Below are 11,351 nucleotides of genomic sequence, written 5' to 3'. Positions count from 1 at the left end.
AGATGATCTCTCATGCCGACGATTGACATAATAACCTTTAAAGTCTGATACAAGTGATTATTAACTCACAAATCTATCTTTAGAGTTTGATTATTGATAGATGAATACCCTTTAGGTCAAGATTTGAAACATATCTCTCAATAGTGTATCAAAACAACATATAAACATGAATACAAAGATATTCACCATATATTAATCATCAACAAGGTTCATATACAAAAGATCAAGCTGAATACATACTATACAAGCTAACTACCTCTAATCTTGACACATGAGAAGGTTAGCTCTCCATAGATTCAACAACAAACATCAAAACAAGATCTCCTATCATGAAAATCCAAAGATGATGTAGAAAGATGCTTAAGAAATCTTGAATGAAAATGAGTTTTTTTTCTCTCTTCTCTCTTGCCCTAGAATGTTCTTGGTTGTTCTATGTTCAAAAAGATAAGCCTCCTCTCTAAAAATATCTCAAAGTGCCTAAAAGTAGGCCGCTTAGCAGAACTGGCTGAACACAAATTTTCCTCTCGCCACTGGAAAGCGCGCTTACACGCCGCTGAGCGGCCCTTGCTGAGCAACTCTTCTTCAATTGGCATCGAGTCTTGCTCCAAATTGCCCTTCTATCTTCCAAAACTTTCCACATTGTAAAATACCTACAAAATGCGTACGAAAAGCTAATAAATACTATATTTACTACTAAACTCAATTTTATTTATTTACACGATTATGAACCGTAATTACATTGAAAGTAATGAGAAAATTTATCGAAATACCACAAAAGTTATCAACAAACTATCCACATTTTGGATTCTAACAACTCTCCCCAACTTTGACCTTTGTTTGTCCTCAAACAAGAACAACTCAACAAGCACACAAAGTTATATTTACAAGGTTAGCAACATAAAGAGAATGGTTCAAACTTGACTTACATGCATGCTCCATAACCATCCCTTGCTTGTACAAGATCAAAACATGAATATGAGTTAAGTTCTAAATACAAACACTTCACCACACTTGCATTTATCAAAATGATGTTCAAACTTGAATCACCTAAAATCAATTTCAAATATGAAGGACAAAGTGCTATAATCATGCTAGCACAAAGGATTTATCACTCTCCCCTAGAAATTGTGCACATTCAAGACAATTCATACATGCATCTAAACTAAGTAACAAAAATGATAGAAACAAAGATCACGAGGACTTTTTCGGTTGTAACTTGGCTCGGTTCCAAACAAGTGACATTTCTACACGACCAATGAATCAAAAAGGGACAATAGCATGAAGAGCATTTATTCATTTACAATATTTACACAAACATTCTTGTTTCTCCCTTCTGATTTTGAAACACTATGTCGTCCTCGGTTTTTTGTGGGATGCGAACTGACTCTTCTTTTATTTTTGAGTTGTGAAAATCAGAGAGTCGCCACCGATTTTTATTTTATCCAATTAAGGAAAGGTTTATAAAAGAAACAGAAAAAGACCTTAAAGAGATTTTGGGTTCGGGGGTAGGTTATACAAAGGGAAGGTGTTAGCACCCTTTGTATCCATGGTTATCCATGGGCTCTTAATTGCTTAGCTCACTTGTTTGAATCGTTTGTCTTGCTTTGAAATGCTTGTATGTGGTTTTAAATATTTTGTAAAGAGTTAACTTTGTAATGATCCTTGTGCGGATGTACACAAAGTGTTTATCTTTCGAAAGATATTTTGATGGTTCGAAAAAAAGATTTTTAACTTCGTAATGATCCTTGTTTGGATATATACAAAGTATTGTCTTTTTGAAAGTTTGTTTTGAAAAAAACAGTGATGTGTAAAAAGCTTTTGTTGTTTTTGATTGAGCAAGCAATTAGGAGGTATACCCTAAGTTTATAAGGTTCTATTTCTTTAGAAAACTTCCCTTGACTGAATGCAGAAAAAATTTGAATTGTATTTGAAACAGTAAGTTTTGATTTTGAAAAAAGTAACAGAGGGATTACCCTAAGAGGTGCAAGTGTGATTGTGATTTATTTTCAGATATGTTTTTGTCTTAAGATTAGTGATCTAGCGCTTCAATTTTCATTCTTGATATACACGCAGTTTTATATGTACATAAATTAAAGTGCGAGAATGTAAAATGCGGAAAGTAAATCTACGCTATTACATCGATTGTGCGAGAAATGTAAACTACGTTATTTACATGAATTTGACAACCTATACACTTATCTATGAATTTAAATTGCAATAAGATAAAGGGAAAATATTTTTGGATTTTTGGATGGTTGATTTTAATTAAAATTAATGCATAATTAATTTAATTAAAAGGTTAAGAATTAGAAATAAAATTTAAACCTAAAAAGTTAAGTCTAAAATATGTCCAAATTGTTTAATTAATTTTAAAATAAAATTATTTTTTTTTTTGTGATTTTTGAAATGTTTTTTGAAATTATTAAATTAATTAACATATAATTATACACATAAATTAAACTTAATGAGAAAAATATTCTAAATATGTGCAAAATTAGTTTATAATATATAAACTTAATTTAATAAAAAGAAAATATTTTTTATGATTTTTTGATAGGTTAGAAATAATTAAAAAGGAAATATATGAATATATATTGGTTAATTAAACAAAATATTTTAATTATTAAGAAAAATAAAATATTTTTGTGTCAAAAATTAATACAATATTTTATCAACCTAAAATATTTTTTTGCATATTTTTCTGATTTTTTAAACTATTTTTTATAATTTTACAAAGAAATTTAAATAAAATAGTTAATATATTAAATATGGATCATGTGTGGTTGATGGGAGGGTCTATGGTGTGGTCCAGCAAAACATGTGCATTGGATGAAGCAATCAGATGCATTTCATGGTGACTAGAGCGAGGGAGTATGCCACGTATAGGACCTGCAAAGCACTGAATCAAAGATTATTTTAAAAACTAAACGCGCGCGCCCTCTAGCCAATAGGAGGGAGCCACGTCTCGTCTTCTTCATCAGATGGGCTTTTTACACCGCTCGTTTACAGGGTGCTGTAAAAGACTTATATCTACTACACCTGTGCAACATGAATAGGGGTTAGACTTAAAATAAATTTGGCGCGAGATCATAGTTTTGTTGCAAATGTTTCACTGATCATAACCATGGCCTTAGTTTGGTCTAATTTTGCCTCTAACGAAAATCCCCAAAATAGAGCTCAAGAACCCTAAAATGGTAACTTCGTGAATATGTGACCAAACCCTAATTAACTATCCAGAAACGATCAGAACCACAAACCAAACTCAAATATATGTTTACATCGTATTAAATATGCATGTATAATTATATCTTTGTAGGTTTTTGTTTGAACAAGTGGGTTTTTGAAACTTGATTCAAGGTGTTTTGGTTGATGGAAACTACTGGAATAGTTTCAGAATCACTTGAGGGTCGTGTTTGGACAATTATTTGCAATTGAATCTAGCTCAAACCAAAAATTCGAATTTTTAATTTCTTTGAAATTTTCAAGTTGATACAAGTATGTTTCTGGTTCAGAATTTATGTGTGTCTGTTGCTGAATTGTTCTAAGCTATTATATAGGCCAGATTGGTGCTGCAAACTTAAGCTAACAAGCTTTTCTTCCATACTTGAGATTTTATGAATAAAAGCTTTGAATTTCTTGGCCATGGCTTCAATTTTCTTCACCCCTCTTGCCATAGGTCTTCTGTACCTCTATGCTGCAGAACTTGGATCAAACTTGGTGACTCAAGCTAAGGACAAAAGCCTGGAATCATTATCTTGAACCATTTCTTTTTTAATTTAACTTTAAATGAAATAAAATTAAATTAAAAAAGAAATAAAAATGTCATGGGCCTAATGTTGGGCATGGGAGCCCTTTAACAACATTAGAAACATGTTTGGATCATGAATGCTTGGCCTCTTTTGGAAAAAAAACAATTTTGATCAATGCTAGTTTCATGCATTTTCCCAAAAAATAGCCAACTTCAACAAGGCATAACTCCCTAAATTTTGATCATATGAAGGAGTTCTTGTACTTTTTAGAAACCTCAAGATGTCCTCTAAAAGCTACTTTGGAAGCTTTTTTGCATTTGGAGAAGTTATCTTGATGTTATAGGCTTTGACAAAAAACCACTTTTTGTTGACTTTGAAAATGACCTGTAATGTCTTGGCTCATATTTTCCAAATGGTAAATCCAATGACCATGGGACCAATTTCATTTGAAATATAATTGAATTTCCTTCAAAATAAGCTTTGGTTGGAATTTTTTGGATGAACGAGGAAAGAGTTATGGCCGGTCAAAGTTCAGTTGACTTTTTAGGAGAAAACCCTAATTTTGAAACTTAGGGTTTTGTTGATTTCTGAACTTTTCTTGATGAATTATGATCAAACATTGATCAAATGATGAATCTTTTGACAAAATATGGATGTTGACAAAAAATTTCATTTTTGACTATCTGTTGACTTTTCGGTCAAACTTGTCGTCTGTTGACTGTTTGAGCTACTGACTGTGCGTCCGAGCGAATCGAAGTTTGAAAATTTGTCTGGTGGTACTTTGAGACATATGGAGATCCATGAAATCCATTTGAGGTCTCAAAAAACTTGTTCTCCTGAAAAAAACAAAAACCCTAGTTAGGGACTACTTGTGTAGGAGACAGTTAAGCGTACCTGATTTTTGTGCAGTGTTGAGTCTCTGCTGATCATGTGATTATCAGAAGACTTCTAGAACAAAAATATTGGAATTTTGAAATGTGAAAGATTGATTTGAATGATGATACAAAACACGGAGAATCGTGCTGTCAGCGGGTTTGACTGTTAACTGGCTGTCCGGACATTAATGTAACAGTTAAAGTGAAAACTTAACAGTTAAAGTTAATTTTTTTGTTTTTGTTTTTGTTGTGTTAATGATGAAAATTATTTACATGAGTTTTTAGAAAAACACAAACATAATAAATAAATAAAATATACCGTACGCGAACGAAATTACTGATAATAAAATTGAAAAGGATTTAATGCACAGAAAAATAAATATTTAACTAGCGATAAACACACATAATATTATCTTACTAATTAAACGAAGGTACAATAGACAATACAATATTTAATACTGACAGTACAAATATTACATAATATAACGAACAGGACGACAAATATAATGAACGGTACGTTATTTGAAAGCGAAAGATACGACAAACTTTAAGTATGACGATTAAAAACCCATGCTATAAACAACAATATATAGATGTACGGGAGTGCAAGCATCCCAGGTTCACATTTTTCAGGACTATGCAGACAGAAAAAAGACATGATCACCGTAAAAACAGTGATGACCATAAGAAAAAACGTATCCACCCACTTTGCCATTTTTTGCCGGGGAAGAAGAGAAAATAATTATGAGATAGTATGATAGAAATTTGGGAGATGAGTGAAATTTGATGTGAGAATTTATGGAAAAAATGAGGGGTATATATAGAGTGAAAAGAAGGATGGAGACGTTGGGGAATGAAGTGATACCGTACAAAAAAGGAAAGTTTGAGTGGTAGTAGGATTTGAAAGAAAGTGTATGGTAGGGTTTGAAAAGAAATATGTATAGAATAAAGTTAGGGTTTGATTTGAAAGAAAAAGATTTGAAAAGAAAGGAAGAGATTTGAAAATAATACAGTACAAAAATTAGTGGGGAACAAAACCAAATAATAATTTAATTGTTACCAGTACAGTCTGAATCCCTGTACTCTGCGCCTGCAAAAATTGATTCTGTACCAATTGCGTCAGTATTATTTATCTGAAAATAAATCTCAAATAAACACATGTGAAGTGATAAACAGTACTTGGTGTTTGTGTAAGAATAAATTCAACAGTGAACCCAAAATACCGTATAAAAATATCCTAAAAACTGAGTGTTCATAAAATCAAGATATTTATGAAATAAAATCCAAGATTATATGAAACTCCCAATTTTTAGACGGAAGTCTGTTGACTTCTCTTTGAAAAAAGACGCGGGCAAATTTTGGGGTATAACACACTACAATGCATTCTTTCTTTTGTCTTTTGATTTTTCATCCTATTGAAATTTTCTTTTCTTTTTCATTCTTTCTTTGTTATGAATGGATTATTTTATTATACCACCATTTCCTTTCTTTCTTTTTCTCAAGTAAACTCCTCTCCCCAACTTTGAACAATTCAACAAATCAACACAATTATGCTCTTCATTTAAGGTTAAGTGTAATTGGGTTAAGTGTTTACCAAAGAAAATATTTTCCAAGTGAGTCAAAAGTTTTCTTCCTTTGCTTTTCTTCAACAAACTCAATAAGGGGGTTTACTTACTAGTTTGTCGGTTCTCACGCGACTCACTTAGCAAAATCAAAATTTAAGGCTCAAAATTGGTTTCAAATGATCACACTCTCACATGTGGCCTTTTTGGAAGGTGGTTTTTCTCGTATTACAAAAAAAATTGCCTCGATCACTTCTAAGTTCTAACACTTCAAACAAAGCAGATTAAGCATGAATCGTCCAAGTTGACACAAATTGCTAGCACACACAAAAATTTATAGTATACAATGGAAAGTCCTCTCACTTATGTAGTTATGTCCTAACTTGATTCAAATATGAACAAAATCTTTCAAATGCAAAGTGATAACAAGTTTTTGTATAAACCACCTAAATCATATTCACATTAATATCTACAAAGCAAGAAAATCGTTACCTTAGCATGCACCGCATCAAGAGCATTATCATCACCATCCAACTTTGATGTTACAACTCTTTAATGACAATTTGCTTGCTTGAGTATTTTCTATTAATCACAAGGACAAACAACAAAAATTTTCTTAATATAAATACTACTATTGTTAGTACTATTATACTATTATTAGCACTATTATTCTATATAATTATATTTAATATAACTATATTATATAACTAAACAAACTTAACAATATAACAAAAAACAAAAAATATAAACACACACCTAATATGATATAATATATTAGAGACAAATTGCCAATGGCAAATGCCTCAAAGGAGTCTTAGTAGCATCATTTGCTACCCCATTACAAAAAAAAAAACCCACATCCCTAAGGATGGTAACAACAATTCCAACTCAAAATAAAGTCTTCAACAAAAGAAATTAAACTACTAACAATTAAATTGACAAAACACAATAAAACACAACAATATGACCAAATATGTATCATCACTCATCACCGTCTTCCTCCCCTTCTTGGTTTCCTTCATCACCTTCCTCCTCATTCGCTCATTCCTCATTCACTCCTCCTCCATCCCTAAAGAATAGCCTATCCTCCGGATAGTTACAAATGGCCTCATACTGCTCATTTGTAGTGAAAGATGTCACACTAGAAGGATCGTTCATCTTCAGGTATAAACGATGCAAGGAGTCGTGAATGGTGGCTTCCGACCTTCGCAAGGCATCCATATAATCCCAGCTGTACCTGCATGCCATTTGTTGATTATACCTTGCTTGGTTTGCGGGAGGAGCTACTGCTTCAGGTTGTGGCTGATAACGTCCCCTAGTCCTTGGAGAACGAAACCGAGCAACATAGCTCTCATCCACCCTACTAGTAATGGCCATCTGAACCTCCTCTAGAATATCCACCCTAGCCCTCCTGCACAATCCCATAATCAAGCCGGGATAAGGAAGTTGACCAGCAGTTCGACTCCCTAAACTGTGCCCACTAGAAGCCACCTCTCGAATCTCTTCAAAAATAATCTGAGCAATGTCAATCTCAACACCTGTCATCATAGCAAATAACAAACAAGAGTTAGTTAGTGTGAGATCACTGTTGTGGCTCTTCGGCTTCAAGTTGTTCAGAAGCAAGGTCAGGTAGAGCTGAGCTATCTGATTCATGTTCCCTCGGTCCTTCTTTACCGGTATGCCAACCGGGTTAAGAGAAAAACCACGACTCTGAAAAGAAAGGGCCTCTCCTACTTCTTCCATATTCCATTGTCTTGCTCTCGTCATCCTCACATACTCACAGCGACCATTTTCAGCAGGGGGCATTGGATTACCAAGGTAAGAACTAATGGCAGCACGGTCGAATGAAATGACTCTCCCCCTCACAACCGTTTTGCGCGCATACCTCGAATCTTCCGTCGGCATAGCATTCACATAGAACTCCCTCACAATATCCACATTAATACAAGTTTCAGGTTGAAGAAGAACATCCCACCTGCGGTTGTGCATGTTCTCCACAAATTGCCTAAACTCACGATTAGGCTTGAGGTCAAAGATCTTTTCCGGCAAAATTTTCCTTCCAAACAATCTTCCAAACCACTCTTGATGTTCCGCACTCAAGAACCTGTTGCTATCAAATTGGGGTGCTTCGGGAACAGGAGCTTGTCCAGAACTAGAGCCTGGAAATCGACCTCTTTTGCTTCGGCTTTGGCGAGAAGTCATCTACAAATCACAACAATAAAACAACACCACACTGTTAAAACACATTACATTCTAATCAAACATAGCCAATTAGCGGTGCTGAACCAAAAATAGGAGGATTTAAGCTTAACAGAAACAGAAAAAAATTTCTGTCATCAGCAGAAGCCGCTTAGTGAGATGATGTCCGCTTAGCGGACCTGCGATTTCTCAGAAAAATTCTGCAGAAATGCAGTCTGCTAGAACCTGCAAAATTTAAACCTTGTTCCATGATTCCCTGCTTCAAGACAGTAACAAATAATGATAACAACACTAACTAATATCCTAACACTAAACTAACCCTAATTTTTCACAAAAACTTGGATTCTTGACACATATTCATTCAATTTCTTTTCAAAAACAAAAATCCATTCACATGTGATAATTATACTTATACTATGAACATATCACACAACTACATACCATGATTCTATAAACATCACTAACAGAAAAGCAGTCAAATTTGGAAAAGAAAATAAATATGAACACTAACCTTGTAAGAACAATTGAAGAAAGTAGAAAGTAGAAAGCACAAATGAACAAATTCTTCCTTCTAATGGTGGATGCAAGGCTTGAGTTAGGAGAAGAGAGGAGATTTGTGAACTTAGGTGTTTTGGGTGAAAATGAGGTGGCTAGGGTTTCTATCCGCCCAACCCCTCATAACTTGTTTTTCAAACTTTCTGGGCCGGGTCAGATCCACTGGCCCACCTGATTTTTTTCTGCATTTTTTATGGCCGCTTAGCGGCGTGTCTTCCGCTTAGCGGATGACAGAAAAACCAGAATTATGCAGCAGTCACACCAGTCCCCAAATTCCCGATTTTTCCTCGACTTTTCCTAACAATCAAAACACACATAAAACAGAAAATACTTACAATGTTGGGGTGCCTCCCAACTAGCGCTTTGTTTAACATCGGTTAGCTCGACGATTCGTTGGCGGTTTCACAGATCGACAAACGGAACGGCTTCTGCACTCCGATCAACTTCACCACCAAGGTAAACCTTGAGCCTTTGACCATTTACTGTCCAAGTTTCCTTCGTTGCCGGATTCTCAAGCACCACCACTCCATAATTCTTCACTTCTTTGATTCGCAACGGTCCCGACCACTTTGACTTCAATTTTCCGGGAAACAATTTCAACCTTGAATTGTACAACAAAACCATTTGTCCTTCCTTGAGATCCTTTTCAACAATCTTCTTGTCATGATATCCTTTCACCTTTTCTTTGTAAATTTTGTTGGATTCATAAGCTTGTAACCTCATTTCTTCCATCTCATGCAATTGTAGTTTCCTCTTTTCACCACTTGCCTTTGGATCAAAATTAAGCAACTTCAAAGCCCAAAATGCTTTATGCTCCAATTCTACGGGTAAGTGACAACTTTTCCCATAGATCATTTGGAATGGAGTAAGACCAATCGGTGCCTTGAATGCCATACGGTAAGCCCATAATGCTTCATGCAACTTTTGTGACCAATCTTTCCTTGAAGAAGAAACAATTTTTTTCAAGATTCTTTTGATTTCTCGGTTGGACACTTCGGCTTGACCATTAGCTTGTGGATGGTAGGATGTTGTTACTTTGTGCTTCACACCATATTGTTTCAATACTTTCTCTAATTGAGTGTTGCAAAAATGTGAGCCACCATCACTAATGAGAATCCTTGGTGTACCAAACCTTGTGAAAATATTTCTCTTCAAGAACTTGATTACAGTTTTTCCATCCGCCTTTGGACATGATATTGCTTCCACCCATTTAGAAACATAATCAACCGCAACCAAAATATACTCGCAACCGAATGATGAAGGAAATGGTCCTACAAAGTCTATACCCAACAATCGAACACTTCGACTTCTAACATATTTGTCAATGGCATCTCATTCCTCTTGTTCACTCCACCACTTCTTTGGCAATTGTCACAACTTTGTGCATGCAAGTAAGCATCTTTGAATAACATCGGCCAATAGAATCCGGATTGGAGAACTTTTGCCGCCATCCTTTGTCCACTATAGTGCCCACCATAAGGTGAATTATGACAATGCCATAAGATACTTTTGGCTTCATCTTTTGTCACACATCTCCTCAACACACCATCCACACCAATTTTAAACAAATAAGGATCCTCCCACACATAGAATTTGGCAGCATGAAGAAACTTTTTCCTAGCATTTGCACTCAAATCCTCTAGTATCCATCCTGTAGCCTTATGATTCGCGATGTCAGCAAACCACGGTCTTTCTTGCACCATGAACAACTTTTCATCCGGGAATGATTCTAAGAGCTCTTATTCTTTGTTTGTCACCTCTTTGTTTACCAACCTTGACAAATGATCGGCCACCAAGTTTTCTGCTCCTCTCTTGTCTCGGATCTCTAAATCAAACTCTTGTAACAATAGGATCCATCTAATGAGCCTTTGTTTGGAATCAGGCTTGGTGAGCAAATACTTTATAGCTGCATGGTCAGTGTACACAACAACTTTCGAACCAATCAAATAGGACCTAAATTTTTCTAATGCATACACTATTGCTAGCAATTCTTTCTAAGTAGTAGCATAATTAGTCTGTGCTTCATTTAAAACCTTACTAGCATAGTGTATAGCATGAAAAAATTTTCCTTTTCTTTGACCAAGCACTGCACCTACTGCATAATCACTAGCATCGCACATTAGTTCAAAATCAAGGTTCCCATCCGGTGCTATGATTATGGGTGCAGTTGTCAATTTATGTTTCAATTCATTAAAAGCTACTAAGCATGCATTATCAAAAATAAAAGGCTTATCTTTGTTGAGAAAATTGCTCAAAGGCTTTGCAATCTTTGAAAAATCTTTGATAAACCTCCTATAGAATCCCGCATGGCCTAGGAAGCTTTGAATTCCCTTCACATTTGTTGGTGGCGGTAGCTTCTCAATCACCTCCACTTTTGCTCTATCAACTTCAATGCCTTTGGATGAAACTTT

The 11,351-nt window shown here is 34.9% G+C and overlaps 1 protein-coding gene across 1 annotated transcript; it reads right to left on the bottom strand.

The window, feature by feature from the left end:
• Positions 1 to 9,185: 9,185 nt before the first annotated feature.
• On the bottom strand, positions 9,186 to 9,834 carry LOC131655719 (uncharacterized). Its single transcript, XM_058925541.1, has 2 exons — positions 9,347 to 9,834; positions 9,186 to 9,237 (listed from the first exon to the last, which is right to left on the bottom strand). The coding sequence occupies exons 1-2, from the start codon at positions 9,832 to 9,834 to the stop codon at positions 9,186 to 9,188; spliced, it is 540 nt and encodes a 179-aa protein (XP_058781524.1).
• Positions 9,835 to 11,351: the final 1,517 nt, after the last annotated feature.

The sequence above is a fragment of the Vicia villosa genome, linkage group LG1 (assembly GCF_029867415.1).
Source record: "Vicia villosa cultivar HV-30 ecotype Madison, WI linkage group LG1, Vvil1.0, whole genome shotgun sequence".
Classification (NCBI taxonomy): Eukaryota; Viridiplantae; Streptophyta; class Magnoliopsida; order Fabales; family Fabaceae; genus Vicia; species Vicia villosa.
The sequence above is the reverse complement of the archived record's forward strand: the minus strand, read 5'-3'. Positions and strand labels throughout refer to the sequence as shown.